The following is a 16,539-nucleotide window of genomic DNA, read 5'->3' as shown; positions in this document are numbered from 1 at the left end:
TTGCTTTCGTAGTTCTTGACGTGGCAACGCTGTACATAGATATAAAAGCACGATAAGAAGAAGAACAATAAAATTGAGTGACATACGGTTCGACATAAAGCGTCACTGATAAAACTTGTCTCTGCTAAAACCTTATTAATTAGCATCTCCTTAAACTCGAAAGCTTTTCATTGATAATTTGCTAGGTGTGTGAATCAGTATACTTCATCAATATCAAACAATCAGGTGAATAGGATTCTGTTGAATTAAATAAGTCATGGGTTCCAGCAGTAAGTCCCGATATAAGGAAAAGGAATCTTCCTCTCGTCCGAAGAGGCGTCATAGTCCAACACCAGCGACTGAAGATGCTTCTCGAGAAAAGCGCCATAAGCATAGACATAGACACCATAAGGATAAAAAAAGAGAGAGGACAAGGCAAACTGTCGAAGATGAAGGTAAAGCTGTACTTATTTAATAATAATCGTCAACCACATGTTACTAGCTGATACAATATCATGCACAAACCGACTGTCCGTGACAGCCATTCTACATACAGTAGCCCTGGTTTTAGCACCACTCGTTACTACTTACAAAACTCCTTCGGTGATCCAGTGACCAACAGTAAGCTAATTCTTTATCATATTACAGACCTAGTGGAAATCATATCTTCAGATGAATCCCCTCAAGAGACCAAGATGGAATCGAGTTCTCAAGGAGCTGGCAGTCTCTCTATCGAAGAAACCAATAAGTTAAGAGCGAAGCTCGGCATGAAGCCGTTGGATGTGGGTACTTCCGAAGCAAGTACGTCTGCCAGTAAGAATAGTGGCAAAAAAAAGGACGATCTTGGAGAATTTTACCACAAACCTGCTGAAAACTGGGCAGAGAAAGCTGAGAGGGAGAAGCTACGGACAAAGCTTGCCGAACACAAGGAAAAGAGGCAGTTGCACAATCGCCTATCGAAAGTGAAAACTCTGGGTGACAGTGATAGTGAAGAGGATGTTGGCAATTGGGTAGACAAAAACAGGAAAATTGAGAAAGCAAAATTAGAAGCCCAAAAAAGAGTAAAGATAATTCATTTGCGTAATAATTTAGTACATAGTTGACGTTTTGTTTTTCAATAGGCAAATATGCTGGAGGAGCTCGATGCTCAATTTGGCATAGGCGATGTGATAGAGCAAGACCGAAAAGAAAAAAGAAGTCAACAATATACAGCAAAAGACCTGAAAGGGTTGCGAGTGGATCATGACATAGACACATTTGCTGAAGAGAAGCAAGTAATTTTAACGCTAAAAGATTCAGGAGTTTTGGATGAAAAGGACGATGTGCTAGTTAATGTTAACATGATTGATAATGAAAAATACAAAAAAGTAAGTCTCTTTATTTTTCTGAGTATACATATTTTATGATAAATGAAATTTCAGAACATCGAAAACAAGAAGAAGAAAATTTTATACAACGCCTATGAAGATCAAGAATACGATGAATTGGGCAATCCTAAGGAAAAATCTTTGCTCTCCAAATACGACGAAGAAATCGACGGTGCCAAACGGGATGGCTTTCAAATTGGCGTAGATAAATTCGTGCAACAAAAGCAGAAGGCCGTCGTTCAGTCAGTCAAAGAGAAACTGGCGAAGAAACGACTAGAAAGCATCGCTGATAAGAATCTAGTACTCGCTTCAGAATACTACAATGAGGAAGAAATGGCAAAGTTCAATAAGCCAAAGAGGAAAACCAGAAGAATTAGGAGCAAAGGAAAGTTGACTGCTAACGATTTGCTGCCTATTCAAAAGATTGAACAATCTGGGTCTAAAAAGAATAAATTAGAATTGAACACCAATGAACCAGATCTAAATATTGATGATGTACCAGGTAAGAAAGTTTGGATGTTAAAATGCATGCCATTTTGTTTTTATTTCTATTTCCAGACATTGAAGTACTCACAAATTTTAAATTGGAGGATGATAAAGATGACATGCTAGAAAAAGCTCTTCATAAGGCACGGAGAATAAAGCAAAGAGATAACGTTATTGCCGACATTCTGAAAAACGAGGTAAAAGAGGAAAATCAGGATGAAAATGGTGATGGTGGCAACATCATTTTAAATTCCACAGCAGAGTTCTGTAGAACTCTTGGTAAATACAAAGAGGCTTTTATTAAGTATATTTGAATTAACTAATAATACTGTTTGCTTTAGGTGATATTCCTACATATGGCAAAGCAGGAAATCGTGACGAAGACGAGGATTTAGTTGACTTTGAAAAAGAGGATATGAATGACGAGAAAAGCGACGATGATGACTGCAGAATTATTGAGCCCTCAGGATGGAACTCTGTAGACCCAGTTCACGGAGGAGTTGACTTGACAAAAATAGTCCCGCAGGTAGATTTTTTGCTTAAGCTATAATAGCTAAGCAAGCTAAATCATAACTACTCCAGGAAGTACAAATTTTGGACGAAGAACCCGATGTCAGCACCGGAGTGGGGGCAGCCCTAAAACTAGCCATGAGCAAAGGCTACTTGGACAAAGAGCAAAATAACAGACCGAGCAATTCACGATTCGCCCATTTGCAAGCGCAACACTACTCCATTGAGGACAAGAGCTATGGCGAGGAAGGGAACGAAAGGGCTGGTAGAGGTGAGTTGACGTAACTGCACTTTGTTCTTGTTTAAATGTGAATTGTGTTTGTTGCAGGAAGAGAACGCTACTCCGGACCTATTCAGGACTTTCGTGAAAAAGACGGGTTTAAGCCTAACGTTAAACTGGAGTACATAGACGACGATGGACACATTCTTAACTCCAAGGAAGCATTCCGGTATTTGTCTCACAAGTTCCACGGAAAAGGGCCGGGCAAAAACAAGGTAGAAAAACGGATCAAAAAGGGAGTACAGGAACAGGTACGAAGCTATCCGAACTCCTATCGAACTAGGTTTTTAATGATTCCTTGGTTTTTAGTTAATGAAGAAAATGAGTTCAACTGACACTCCTTTGGGTACATTGAACATGTTGCAGGCGAAGCAGAAAGAAACCCAATCACCGTTCGTCGTTTTATCTGGAAATAAGCAACAACAACAAATTTCAAAAAGCAGGCGTTAATATTATTATTTATAACCTGTAAGCTTTGTCTCATATTGAATTATAAAAGTATTAGAACTTCGTAGATCAGGCTCTGCAATTTAGATTCATCTTAGTCCATTTTTGTGGATATTAAAGAAGAACTGTTTATTTAGTAAATCGAATAATAAATACACATCATATGCTTTAAAGCTTAAAGTTGCTTGCTTATCATACAATCTTTAAACTATCGAGTATTTTTTGCAAGTTATTAATATCAACGTTTAGGTTAATAGTCCCGGGTTTGTCCTGGTTAGATAGTAGCAATTTTGGAATCTTAACAAATCCAAAATTTACGGTGTTGCTTTCCTTGACAGCCTAAAAATTAATGGATAATTGATTCAAGACACTTTTCGTTATGGCTTTCTTCATAATACATGCTACTACCACAGCTTATATATCGTATGATATGAGCTGCGCCATTACCTTGACCATTTCTTTAGTTGGAAAGATATGAAAGTCGGCGTCAATCCGACCGCCGTGTTTTCTACGAATCGTTTCTCGAATAGCACGATTCTGAAAGTGCCGGGCGCGCTTCTGCAAATCTGCAATTTTATTCCGCTCGTCTGCAAAATGGCGTTTCCAAACTATTTCTTCAGCACCTGGTTTTATGTTGGCAAATGAAGGAAACGAAGGTTTGGCCAACGTCATAAGTATCTCCTAGCAAATAAATTGTATGCGACCCGTTTCAATTAAAAAGTTGACCGTTCTACAGTTTAAAACTTGCCTGTTTTAGAGCAACGCCTTCTTTAAAAAGCTCCTCAATAATCTCGTCCCTGACGTTTTTAAAAGACGGCAATGGGGCCATACTATCAAGCTGCCGCTTAAGTTTAGCAGCTTCTAGCTCTATACGTTTGTTGCGTTCATTATGGAACAACAACTTCAGATTTTCAATTTCCTGAAGCAGCAACGGAGAGTCACGTACAACAGCAGGAAGATTGGGACCAAGCGAAGTATTTAATGACGGCATCGTAGAGCCTAAAAAGTCTGTGGTATTTCGCATGACAGTAAATCAATGGTTAAGAGTTACCCGACATACTCCGAGTCAACGACGCCTCGATCTGTGCTTTTTTAGTCAACATTTTCATCTTCTCCTTCATCTCGCCTTTCTCGTTTTCCAGGGAATCAATGTCGGTTTGCAAGTGATCCAAAGTCTCTTCAAACTCCTTCTCTTTTCTCTTGTAATTGTTGTGCGCTTCTTCTAGTTTTCGCTGAAGCTTTTCAATCGACATCTCGTAGTCCTTGTTAACGTTGCCCAATTTTTTCTCCGCCAGTTCCTTCCGGATTATCATTTCACTCAGCTGCTCCTGCTTCTCCTTCAAAATCCTCTTGAGCTCTTTGATATCGGACTCTTTGTTTTCCAGTTTACTGGTCAAGGTTTTCGTCTGTTCGAGTTCCTTCTTTACAGTCTCGGCCCTCACTTGGATTGGTGGCCTAGTCTAAGGGTGGTAAATTGCAGAAAACAATTAGTCTAAAAACCAGAAAATATTGGCGCTAAAATACATAAATAGTTTGCTTACGTTTTCATCAGTATTAGTGCTAAATTGTAACTCGTTATCTTGCAGAGCTTTAGTAATATTAGCAATCTGAGTCAGTAACAACGATAAAGATTGTTTGATACTTTGCACAGGACCTAAGTCTTCTTGCTCGTACACCTTGTCGCTAGCAACCATTGCAATCTCCTTAATCTTTTCCTGAGACAGACCCTTTTCAGTTTCTGATGAAATGAAATACATTCAAGTAAATGACAACATCGAATAGTCCTATTAATGCAAAGTTACCTCCGCTTGTGGCTAAAGACAAAGTGGCATTTCTAGCAACGTCATTTACAGTTTTCAATATTTTTCCAGCGTGCTGGAAACACTTGGTTAGATTGTCGAACAAATCTTTTTCCAGGCATAAATTCGTAATATTCAGGTCGACTGGAAGGCGTCTTTTGACGAGTTTCAGCTGCCGCTGGAGCTGTTCGGATGTAGTTATGACATGCTGTGCCAGTAGACAAATATCTCCTACGTTGGCACTCTGCGAATTAGACACAATGAAAAATAAGTTTCCCTTCTTGTTAGAAGGTTGGTTACCTCCGAAAGACACCGGATAATTCTAGCATCGGTACTGAAGGCGTCAACAGCACTCAATAGGACTTTGACGTTATCTGAAAGTAGGTGGTTCTGGTCAACCTTATTCTCATTCGCCAACAATATTGGGAACATGGTTTTAAAATAGTTGTAGCACTTCTCCAAGGGTTCCAACAGGATATTCTCATCCAGTTGGTCTCGTTTGACCAAGTCGACAAACGAATCAATCACCTTCTCTTGCGCTGACATTTCAGGATAGGCTGATCCCAATTTCAGCAATGTCTCCGGCTTGCAGATCCTCACACAGTAGTTGTATTGATGCAGAACACTCTACACGGCAATAAATCAGTTTCAGCCAAAGCGTACATCTAAATTCAAACGTATTCAGTATAGATACCTGCAATGCGAAAATATAGCAACTCATGCGACATCGAAAAGAGTATTGTTCGAGTGCATGCCCTTTAAGAACAGCAGCCCGGTCAACCTTATCAGCAACGGGAAACTTTTCCTTAATCTGCCCGAGAAGAATATCGGACTTATGAATCAGCCTGCAGATAAGCAGCAAAGTTAAAACGGCATCATGATCCCCGCCACGATTCATAAACGAGTCAGGCATGTATGAGCTGAGATACTTAATATGCTGTTGAAGCTGTTGCTCATCTAATCGACGCAGATCTAAGTCAATTGCTGGAATTCATAAAAGGAATAGTAAAATAGGTATTATTCAAGAATAGGTATTTTGTTGTAAATAAAACCTTTCGTGTGCGCTTTCGTCTCAGTAAACATTTTCTTGAAATCGGCAATTTCTGGCAAAGACTTGACTGGTTTGCTAGTTTCCTTTTCTAGTTCTCGTTGTAAATTTAGTGACTGTTCTTGCAATTGTTGTACCAGCCCTCTGAATTTGCCGATGGTAGCTTCCTGATCCGCGATGGTTTCAAAGGCGGCATCTCGTTTGCGCACCGCCTAAAACCAGAAACAATTTCATACAATTAAACAGAAAATTCGAATTTCAACTTACCTCTCGAATTTCGGCACGGGCTATATCTAATTCCTCGCGCAAGTCAGCCTCTAGTTCTGCATTACCTTCGACCAACTGATCATTCATGTCTTGGAGAGCTTCCAGTTCCGCAACTTCTTCTTGTAAGCAGGCCACTTTCTCTTCGAGATTCAGTTTGTGTTCGCTCAAGATGACGATCATTTCGTCGGCTCCTAATGCCGCATCCACCTACAAGTTCCCATAGAAACAAGACAGCGACCTACGTGACAGTCCAATTTACTTGTTCTTGGAGATCGGATATTTGTTGTTCCATAGACTCTACTCTTGCGCTCAGCTTTTCTTTGGTTTTTCCAAGTTCGGTGATCTCTGACTTTTTCTGTTCAATATCCTTGAGCAGTCTTTGGTGCTCGTGTTTATCATGAGCCGATATATCCCTAAGTTTGATCAACGTTTCACGTAGTCTAGCGTTCTGCTGCTGGAGCTGCTTTACCTCATACGTCGTAATTGCCTGGTCATCCGGAGTGGTTCCTAGAGCTAAAAAAGAGAGCTAACTTTCTCTCTTGTCGACACCAAATTGAGAATTGTCTACACCTTTTTCATCCATTTCAGTTTTCAGAATCTGCAGATCCAGAGTTACTTCATCTAACTTTTCCTTGCAAGCTTCCAGCTCGGCCTGCAATAATTCGGCCTTTTCCTCTGCCATCTCCTTGTCCAGTGTCGCCATTTCCACGGTCTCATACAAATCGGCAACTTCCTCAGCATGCGCTTCTTTGGCTTCGACCGCTTCTTTAACATCAAGCTTCGCGCGCTGTAGTTCCCTTTGCAGGCAATTCTGAGCTTCCAGAATTTTCGCTTTAAACTCAATCAGTTGCTCCAACTAGAAATTACTTTGACGTTCCAAAAGAATTCTGCAAAATTTTACGAACATACCTGAATTTTCAGCTTATCATAGTCCTTCAACTTTTGCTTGTCTTCTTGGCGCTTTATCTTTAAAGTCTCGATTTTTTCATTTAGTTCCTGCATTTGCTTTTGATTATTTTCCAGCTCCTGTTGCAATTGCAGCTGACTGAGCTTTTCATCTATGGACGTGATGGGTGTTGGCGTAACCAAAACTGCCCCGGGCGTAAATTGGGGTTTCAGAGTTTCAACAAACTAAATTCGAAAAATGTAAGTTAAAAAAGTAGCCCAAAATGCCCGTTTAATGCTGATGAACCTCTACAAATGAAGCTCGTTTTGAAGTGGCTGGCTCGGCAATTTCAAGCGGCTTTTCACTGGCCGGAGATGCCAAATGACTGCGGCTTCCAGCCAAAGACTGTCGACTTCCTGACAGAGATTGTCTGCTGTCTGCCAACGATTGCCGGCTGCTTGCCAGAGACATCCTGGAGCTAAAAGCACTGGCATTGGAATGTTGTATAAAGCAGAATTGTCAGCAGTTTTGAAAAAAAATGCGTTCATGCTGTTCTACTTTTGAGAATACTACCAGGTTGCATTCATGCCTTATATGTAGGTACTGTGTTGTGTAAAGGTCTTGAACGGAAAAAGTTAATTAAACCCTTATACCACTACTATATGTATACTGTTCGGTGCACAGCATGCAAAGCTAAACTGTCCCACTGAGATAACCTGGTCAATACCTGGATGCGGATAGTGATGGAAGCCCTTTGGAGGTTTTTCGCCGAATACTATTTGAATGAGGGCATCAAAAATAAAAATCATATAACATATCCTAAATCTATTAGATGTGATTGCAGTAAAAGCATTTTTCCGTAAAACTTCATTTGACTTACTTAGTGGGCTGCGTTTTTGCTCCCACGCCACTAGCAACAATTCCAAAATAAAATAAAAACATTACACTTTTCCACAACTTATTCTCTAGTCAACTATTTGGAATCCAAAATGTTACACGTAAGTATTCGAAAATACTCGCATGGCAAAGCGGCAATAGTAAGACGAGCTCTCGGAAAAATTAATAGGTAGATACATTGTCTATTTTCAAAATGTTAAAATACCTATTAACACTTACGTGGTGGCTCGAGACCTGGCAATCTTCGACGCTGGCAAGTCAGCAGTCTTGGGTACGACTATGGGTTTTCCTTCTGCGTCCAGCGCCTGAATCTGCGACTCTCTCACGAACATCCCATAGTTTGCCTCGCACTAGGCCATCAGTGAATAATAGCATCAAACTCTGGACAGTTCGCGTGATTACCTTGAAATATTCAGTTCCTTGCACACTGCCGTCGTTCTTGCCTTTGGGCTCGTCTAGGATTAGGCCAATCCATTTCCCAGTCGCAAAACTTGTTTTTCCAACGAAGGCAATCACTCCTTGGAGACTCTTTGCGGTGACCTCAACTCTTTGGCCAATTTTTACAAGGTCCGCCATCGTTACTCAGTCACTCGTTTGGATTTGTAAAGAATAAAAATGAATAAAAGTATCGAGATTTAACAAGACATAACAAGACCATAGATGAAGAACAAGACTATTATTATATGTTTATGATAATTGAAACTGGGCAAATGACAACACAACAGTCATTGTCAGCAGCAGCTGTTTAAAACGTCAACAATAACCACGTGTGATTGGCTGTAAGTCACGTGATAAAATTGCGACCTCTGATTGGAGGGTCACCTTCCTCTGTTTAAACCAATGAACTCCATGCTAAAGATTCTTGTGTACAGTTCATTGGTTTAAATTAGGACTCGGAATCAAACTGGAACAATCCTTTAATAATTATGTCTAGTCATAACTCGAGTATTCGATAGACATTGGAGTATTCGAATTAGTTTACTAATCGAATAAACCACTAAACGAGTATTCGAATTTTGAGATTAAAAAAAATTCCGAGCACTAGTTTAAACGCTCGTCCAAAACCCAGAGGCCCTCTGATGGCTAAAATTATAACTACAAGTTAAGTAGTAAATTGACACTTGTTTTGTTGACATTGGTGTTCACATGACTGTGAAGTATTGTTTTATGTTTTAAATGTCATCAAGTCCAATATTATCGTTGAGTGATAATTGCATTGTACAAGTATCGAGGGTAATACCACGAGAGCTTTGAAATTACCGTTAACTTTTCACTATATTACTCACCCCTTATGAAATTTTCGACCAAAAATAAAAATTTTGCAATTGCGTTTTTTGCCCTTATTGGAATGTTTCCGACCTAAGAAGTTGCCCAATAGCGAACATGAAAGTTGTGGGTCGAAAATAAGGAAGATATTGTCATATATATCATTCATATCGAAATTTGCAAGGGAAACATGCCAGAGTGAAAAATTATATGGTTAATTTTAAAGCTCGAGTGGTATTTAGTGAGATTATTTCTCGAGTATTAAAAATTAAATTTCAGAATATATTTGACATCAATCACTTCAAATAAATCAGTCGACAGTGATATATTTTATGATTCCATGACGACGTGAAAAACCGCTGTAATTTTTCGATAATTGCTTACTTCAAGCTGACAGATTTGCATAGAAAGGAAGTATTCGTATATATTATTTGGAAACAAGCAAATCAAACACATTTTTTTTTCGATATTGTTTAACCGGATCTATTCATACATTCACAAAGCAATTTATTAGAAACTGAATATTTCTACATTTACGTATACCTATTAATTAGAGAATAAAAAACTTATTAACCAGATTACTATATTGCATAGAAAACATAGAACAAGACTTGAAATAGAAGCAAAAGAAAATAAAATAGGAGCAAAACAAACTATCTGATTCATTCTGAATTGATGAATTTCAACAACTGATTGAACGTTTTTGAAATACAACGTACGTAACGAAGAAGCAGTTTTATCTCATTTTGTAAATATCATATTCTTCATAAAACACGTAGGTACTCTCCGATTGACGAGTAGCCAGATTACTTCTGAAATAGAACCTTGTGAATTGTGCGCATACTTGGAACCAAATCGTCAAAACGATCTGATAAATGTCTTCTCGACAGTGAACTGAAAACAACGATATAAAAGTAACAAAATAATGCTGATGATGTGTGAGTTTACCTTTCGAGGTTCGACAATGCAGCGCCAGATGGCTGATAAACTGGTCTTTTATTTACGAGGAGACACTTCATGGGTTGTCCATCCAGCTGTCTGTTATGATAGGTGTCCACAGCTTTTTGCCCATCCTTTAAATGTTTGTAAATCACTTCTGCTACTCCTGGCCGGACTAATTTCGCTGACAAAAGCTGACCTTTGTCTTCAAAGAGTTCCTATATTTAAAAAGCAAATTTAGTTGTTGGCTTAGGAATAGTTGACAGTTCTTTTTTTACTTTAATATCATCTTCAGTGACGGAAGGATGCAAATTTGAAACGACAATTCGATGACCAACGGGAATAACCACTTTTGTTTTGATGTCGGACATAATACCATGACTATTAAACTGGTCTTGATTCCCATCCAACCTTGAATGTACGTTACTCGTTCTGCTAAACCCTTTAAGAGCGACTCTACTGGCAGGCAAATGAAGCACGGGCATGTCTACATCATCATCTGCAGCGTCCAGATCAACATAGCCACTCGGTTGCAGTCTCATTGGCCTAATTACATATAAAGAAATGTGAATAGAAATACTAAGTCGTAATAATATACCATATAGCTTACTTTGGAGTAATCAAGTTTGACCATCCTCTATTGGCCATTAATAATTCTTCACGCATAACATCACGCATTGCCTGCCTAGTTGGTTCCAGCGCATTGATCAAATGAGATGCAGGCCTCAGATCTGGTTTCAACCATCTGTACATCTCTTTATTGTACACTCTGGCTGCTTCAGCCATAGACGGTCCATAACTTCTTTCATTGCGAACAGGTTTATTTGTGGGAGTAACTGATTTTGGAGATTGCGGTTTTCGGTACTGAATTCTCTTGGCTGGCATCCTGGTAGCAGGTAGAAGGCCTAGTTGCTTTTGAATAGCCAAGTTAATATTTGACGTGTTCCTCGCTTTGTTGGTAACGAGACTAATTTTGCCATGGACGTCTACTTTTTGAACAATATTTTTGCCAATAACTTTGATTTTCGAACTGGATGAAGCAATCGGAGTCGTCTTTCTGTTCTCTTGCTTGCTCCGCATGCGGTCCAATCTACTCCTGGCGTCGTGGGTTTTTGCCATTTTTGCCAATACATCGCGGGCGTCCGTAACGGTTCGTTTTTTCAGAATAAGTTTTTGTCGCACATCTTGCATTTTGCGATTTAACATTGTCGGTGTCTTCTTAAAGTTCGGATTAGATTTGGTAAAAACTGCTTTACGACGGACACTACCGTTGCTTTTCTTCTTAATTTTGGGTTTTTGGTTGCTGCTGAAATACAGAAAATATAAGTTAAACTGGTATTTGTTGGAAATGAAATGGATGATTTTACTTTCTTGTCTGTTTGGCCATTGTTTGACAAGTGAGAACTGTCGGACACTCAAATATGAATACGTTTTTCTTGCGCTGATCTCGGTTTTGTTCTAGGTAGTATCAGTCTGATCAATTGGCCTTCTATTGCAAAATCCTGCGTTAGGCCAAGTCAATTTAGGGATCCTGAAAACACAATAATCCACTCAGAACATCACTAAACTAAAGATCTAGCCATAGATGGACACAGGAAAAGTCAAACAAGAAATGGACGCACTTGACAGTATACCGAATTTTTCTTCTTCTTTTTAATCTGATTACTGCTGAATTTATAGTTAGAATTTTACCCACCAGAGGGCGTCTGGACTTTTGAACTTGCGAATACTCTACGAACCCATGATACAATGAATACAAGGTAGGATCTTGCGTCGATTTGTGTGACGTCAGTGGAAATCACTGCCGGGCGTGTTTTTTTCCTGTCTGCTAAATGTGATTAAATATAGCTTATTTAGTCTTTATCAGATTTAATTATTTTTTTATAAATCTTCCTTATAATTACAAGATGCTTTGCGGCAGATTTTAGACTTGAAAATTAAAAGTTACAAAAATGTATTTATTTTGTAGACTAGCACAGTTGCCAGTTGTGCAATAAAGTATAGCGTTAGCTGAAAATGTATCCTTGCAGAAATAGTACATTACGATTCAAGAGACGGAAGGCCAAACAATGACTTAATGTTATTTTCGTATTATTTACGACGGAATATGCGGTTTGTGGTGCCGCAGATGTTATGTAGATTTTAATACAAATGAAATGACTGCACACCGCATTTTTTATATTTCTGAACCGACACTTAAAAGTAGCAAACAATCTAGAGTACACTTTCCAACTACCAATCGCAAAATGCTCAGTTTTGTCTACAGAATTCCCAAATATGCCCAAACGCATTGACCCCATGATACAATTAATTCATTGTCGTACAATGAATTCATTGTATGAACAGTGTATGATACTGTGTGAACCTTTGTCTGTAGCAAACAGTTATGCTAAAGATACCTATAATGCTGAGACCAGAGAACACCACTAAAGCTGAGCGGAAAATTTTAATTACATTGTTTAAACGATGCCTATTACCTACCTATAAATGATTGACATACAAAAAATAGGTATTTGTTCATGGTTTTCTTTTTGCAAGAGTCCTATGATTACTTTCACAAAGCAACAATTTTTATCATATTTGCCATAGGATATTTTTAAAAATTCCGAAAAAATGAAGACATTTTTAACACATTTATATTTTCCCGAGATTCCATAGTCATTCATTTAATCATGCTATAAAAACTATAACAGCTTTACAGTTCTTTTATCTGCCACCTCTACCATAGGTATCATTATAGCGTAAAAAAATCATGGTAATTTTATGGCGGCTGTACAAAAATTAACTCAATTAAGGCCCAATAGCTAAGCTTTTCATTAGTAATTCATGAGGATTGATTCATACATGAAAGTATTTAATGTTATCTGCACTTGCAGAATAGATGTTTCTATTTATTTTTATTCAACCTCATACTATTTATCGATTTTTTTTGTTATTATCGAGCGAAATTTTAGATCGGTTGTCAGGTAATTTTTTTCCATAAGGTGACCTACAACTTTGAGTAGTTTTTCATACAAAAATATATGAAACTCAATAGTTACTATAAATTGATAAGTTTAAATATTTACAAAGCACACAGTCTATAGAAAGAACTTGCCAGATCTGTCCGCCCTTTATTCAAGCCAATAATAGAGCCTGTAGGTAATTAACATGCTGCTGAGGGCGGAGTCTGCACCCTTCGTCAAATGGCTGAAAGCCAATAAGAGCCGAGCTCTTTGTGTACGGGATAGTTTACTTGATGTGTTGCCAATTTCGACTAGTATTAAGATGGTAGGAAGAAGAATATCACTTAAATATTAAATTGAGAAGAGGCACAAGATATTTATCTGTCTATCTATTGACATTAAAGATATGTAATAATGGTACGGTATATAAACGTCGTCGTTAGGCCGCCCCCGCGTCCGGCGGGAATGAGAAGGGATTAATTAAAACATCGCAGAAGCCTTTCAATGACACCAAAGCAAAGCCAATGTGAAGCCCTGCAGTAACTTAATCAATATAATTAAACGTAACAGTTCAAACACTGTCTTACTGAATACTTCAAATCTTTCGTAAATCAAAATTGTATGGCGTGTAGGTATACAATTAAGTATCGTAACTGAGGAATTCTTTCGGTTTTGTGAAAAAAACGTGTTGTGCACATCAGTCCGGTGTTAAACAAGCCAACAGTAATTTTCAGTTTCACATCCTCTAATGCGGACTTCCTGAAAACATTCGACGGATTATTTTTCACTAACCATCCTCATAACATGAGAAATAATAATGGTGTTGGATTACGCAGTCATCTTCATGAACCCGATCGACAGAGTATCGGTTATCCATATTGAATTTTACACGACAGTTTCCCCTAAAAAAACAAAATATAAAAGGTGGCTGTAGTTTGCGGCATGCATGACTGAACTGTTCAACAGTGCTGTAGCGGCACTGGCAGGACGGGTTAAGAAGAAGGCTGGCAGTTTAAATTTTCGGTTTTTTTAAATATTATTTAAGGATGGAGGATGTGCGCTTTATTAGGTTCCATTTTGAGAAAAATTCAATTCAGATGGTATGGGAATCCCATTCCATATGTTCCAGAAGTACCTACCACATACATTTTGAAGAAGCAAATAGATTTTTAGAAATTCATTATATTTATTAAGTTAATTGTTTAAACTGAATTTGATAGATATCTACCAATAAAGTAGGGAATTAAGAACAATATTCTTGTCGAATATAAATACTTACATACGATATTTGATACGATGAGTAATCATCCGTTCATGACCACCGACACAGTCCAAACAGAATCGTTATTTGTCCAAGTGTTTTAACTAAAGCACAGGTTATAATCAAGAACAATACTCCAGCAAACAAACACTATTTGGCGGATTGCCACCTGTGTTTGCCTTGTGGCAACTGTAAGGGATGATTTGGTAATTCGCGGTCTTCCAGGCGGTTGAATCTCGAGGGTAGGCGATTAACCAAATCCCCCATCATCACCAATGCGTAATGAATCGGTAGTAAATTTGCTAAGTTTATTCACAGTTTAGATACATTTAAATACTAATGTTCAGACGGGCATTGAAGATAAATTAGATATAATTAACTTGCAACTATTACGATTCAAATAACGATAAACGATCAAAAAATTGATATCTACCAATGTTTCTGGACATAAATAAATCCCAAGCCACATGTTTGAAGAGCAATCTGGAGTTATGTACAGCTGCAAAATCGCTGCCCCACATCATATTACCAATTTAATTAAGCACACTGACCCAACTAACACGAAACACCTGAAATCCCCATGGCTGAACAAATATTTGTCTTGAACGAAATTTTGCGATGCATATTCTTTGTCAAAAATTCGAAGTCCATCTACTAGAGAAACAAATTGCAAGATGGATACGAGGGAGTATGCAATCGGTTTTGAGTACTTAGCTAGGGCTATTCGATTACTAAAGATTAGATTTTAGCGGCCGATAAGAGGATGTTTGCCACACGTCCGGGCTGTGGTCCGAAAAGGTTTATCTTAGTAATCAAGATGTCATCAACTAGATTGAATTGCTGCCTGTGTACCTAGTAGCGATTAGCAGCTATGAGAAAATTAAATATTTGATTTGCGGAGCATGACAATCACTAAACCTTTGCTTTGAACCCAAAACAAGCTTTAGTTTTCGATCCTTTTCTAGGAAATACCAACCAAATATCCCCTTGTTTAGTAATTTTTAAATATGTTACAATATTTACGCAATTTAAAAATGTCCAATATAACTAATTGATACGTGAAATCACCATTGCAGGGCATTTTGAAGTAAGCAATTAAATTGGAAAAATTCGGGCAGAATTGCTTCTTTGTGGGAAATACATGATAAGTATGTATTAGGAGTGAAATAGCCTATTTACATACATATGCTTGTTTATAATAATATGCTATTTACTCATCATTCAACCAAGTTGAATCCGAAACGTCCTAATTTCTGTTGCTGAGTGGATGCTTTCGCAGCCTTTCTGGTGGCTTTTTATGCCAATAGTGGGCTTAATGAAGTGAACTACAAGCTTCAAGTAATAATAGATGACACCCTTTAGGGGGGCAGCAGGAGGCGTTCATACGTCCGCCCATTGCCACAGGGTGATCGGCCACAGTTTTAAACAGTATCTTCGCGCCCTCACTTCTAAGGGCTCTCTCCGATCGATTGATGAATTATCTCAATTATTTGTGGCAATCAATGGCAGTCTGAGTTTGTGAGTTTTGTGTCTTTAAGAAGCCTGCAGGATTTTTACAGGTAAATTTGTGTAGTAATTGCAAGAAATTTAAATTACCGCTTAATCTGCTTATCAAGCTTGGAAAAGCTTACAGTTTCGTCAATAACTTCGTTTATAATCCAAGAAAAATAAAGAATGGTTATAAAAACAGCCACTGTTTGAAGCATTCTAAATATGTCGGTTTATTTTAAGGTTTTAATAGTACATCTTGTCAGTCGTTTTTCCGCATAGGAAACAGCAGATCTGCATAAACATTACAGAGATTCGAGTAAACAGTTTTAAAAAAAAATAATTGAATTTCAGGGAACGCAAGGGCAGATCCAGGGGGGATCATGGGGGTCATGACCCCCCCATTCAATTCTCTATCCAACGATGCCAAAACGAATTCTCTGGCGCGAATGGTTATTGAGAAACTTCGAAAAAAGCAGCGTCATGTTCAAGTAGATTTTGCAAATCAAAAAAACGACGCAAATCTAAAACTTCTGGAATTCAAGCATTTTTTGAGAAAACTGCCAACATTTCCTTATCGATGGTTCACTTTCTAAAAACGCCATTTATTTCTCTCTAGAATGATGTACAAATGAGCGTTCTTGCTCATTTTGCCTCCGAGAAATGAGCAAAAA

General features: G+C 38.2%; 6 protein-coding genes and 2 long non-coding RNA genes across 11 annotated transcripts in view; 4 read left to right on the top strand and 4 right to left on the bottom strand.

Moving 5' to 3' along the window:
• Positions 1-16,539, top strand: part of LOC109539086 (PIH1 domain-containing protein 1) — a 242,786-nt gene that overhangs the window by 65,848 nt on the left and 160,399 nt on the right. The window lies entirely within an intron of this gene.
• LOC109539065 (multidrug resistance-associated protein 1) overlaps positions 1-16,539 on the bottom strand; it is a gene marked incomplete at its 5' end in the record, with an annotated part of 237,012 nt that overhangs the window by 63,967 nt on the left and 156,506 nt on the right.
• Positions 67-3,242, top strand: LOC109539100 (U4/U6.U5 tri-snRNP-associated protein 1). Of its 2 annotated transcripts, XM_048666501.1 has the most exons (10): positions 67-185; positions 271-434; positions 628-1,040; positions 1,101-1,346; positions 1,401-1,848; positions 1,905-2,111; positions 2,174-2,358; positions 2,415-2,613; positions 2,671-2,873; positions 2,932-3,242. In XM_048666501.1, the coding sequence occupies exons 3-10, from the start codon at positions 675-677 to the stop codon at positions 3,070-3,072; spliced, it is 1,995 nt and encodes a 664-aa protein (XP_048522458.1). In that variant the 5' UTR covers positions 67-185; positions 271-434; positions 628-674; the 3' UTR covers positions 3,073-3,242. The 2 variants fall into 2 exon arrangements, with proteins under 2 accessions (XP_048522458.1, XP_048522457.1); XM_048666500.1 differs by having other exon boundaries at positions 67-434.
• Positions 3,172-8,707, bottom strand: LOC109539098 (dynactin subunit 1). Of its 2 annotated transcripts, none has more exons than XM_019906694.2 (18): positions 8,369-8,707; positions 8,186-8,316; positions 7,950-7,979; positions 7,797-7,844; positions 7,376-7,547; positions 7,093-7,314; positions 6,754-7,039; positions 6,443-6,696; positions 6,184-6,390; positions 5,921-6,128; positions 5,563-5,852; positions 5,169-5,495; positions 4,872-5,112; positions 4,611-4,807; positions 4,121-4,529; positions 3,818-4,077; positions 3,517-3,750; positions 3,172-3,408 (listed from the first exon to the last, which is right to left on the bottom strand). In XM_019906694.2, exons 1-18 carry the CDS (start codon positions 8,540-8,542, stop codon positions 3,262-3,264), a joined length of 3,837 nt encoding a protein of 1,278 aa, XP_019762253.2. In that variant the 5' UTR covers positions 8,543-8,707; the 3' UTR covers positions 3,172-3,261. The 2 variants fall into 2 exon arrangements, with proteins under 2 accessions (XP_019762253.2, XP_019762254.2); XM_019906695.2 differs by having other exon boundaries at positions 3,818-4,068; positions 8,369-8,706.
• LOC109539114 lies at positions 9,700-11,804 on the bottom strand. Of its 2 annotated transcripts, none has more exons than XM_019906717.2 (5): positions 11,539-11,804; positions 10,782-11,477; positions 10,450-10,717; positions 10,181-10,389; positions 9,700-10,126 (listed from the first exon to the last, which is right to left on the bottom strand). In XM_019906717.2, exons 1-5 carry the CDS (start codon positions 11,556-11,558, stop codon positions 10,039-10,041), a joined length of 1,281 nt encoding a protein of 426 aa, XP_019762276.1. In that variant the 5' UTR covers positions 11,559-11,804; the 3' UTR covers positions 9,700-10,038. The 2 variants fall into 2 exon arrangements, with proteins under 2 accessions (XP_019762276.1, XP_019762277.1); XM_019906718.2 differs by having other exon boundaries at positions 10,782-11,474.
• Positions 11,855-12,200, top strand: LOC125504469. The gene is made up of 2 exons (XR_007281511.1): positions 11,855-11,931; positions 12,141-12,200. It is a non-coding gene; the product is annotated as an uncharacterized LOC125504469 (long non-coding RNA).
• Positions 13,620-15,356, bottom strand: LOC109539096. Its single transcript, XR_002172089.2, has 2 exons — positions 14,396-15,356; positions 13,620-14,018 (listed from the first exon to the last, which is right to left on the bottom strand). It is a non-coding gene; the product is annotated as an uncharacterized LOC109539096 (long non-coding RNA).
• LOC109539056 (protein glass) overlaps positions 15,743-16,539 on the top strand; it is an 8,151-nt gene continuing 7,354 nt past the window's right edge. Inside the window, exon 1 of the mRNA XM_019906574.2 lies at positions 15,743-15,936. The gene's annotated coding sequence lies outside the window, so the exon portion shown is untranslated. The remainder of the gene's footprint in view (positions 15,937-16,539) is intronic.

Source organism: Dendroctonus ponderosae, unplaced genomic scaffold, assembly GCF_020466585.1.
Source record: "Dendroctonus ponderosae isolate FM_Combo_2020 unplaced genomic scaffold, Dpon_F_20191213v2 Dpon_F_20191213_5, whole genome shotgun sequence".
NCBI lineage: Eukaryota > Metazoa > Arthropoda > Insecta > Coleoptera > Curculionidae > Dendroctonus > Dendroctonus ponderosae.
The sequence above is the reverse complement of the archived record's forward strand: the minus strand, read 5'-3'. Positions and strand labels throughout refer to the sequence as shown.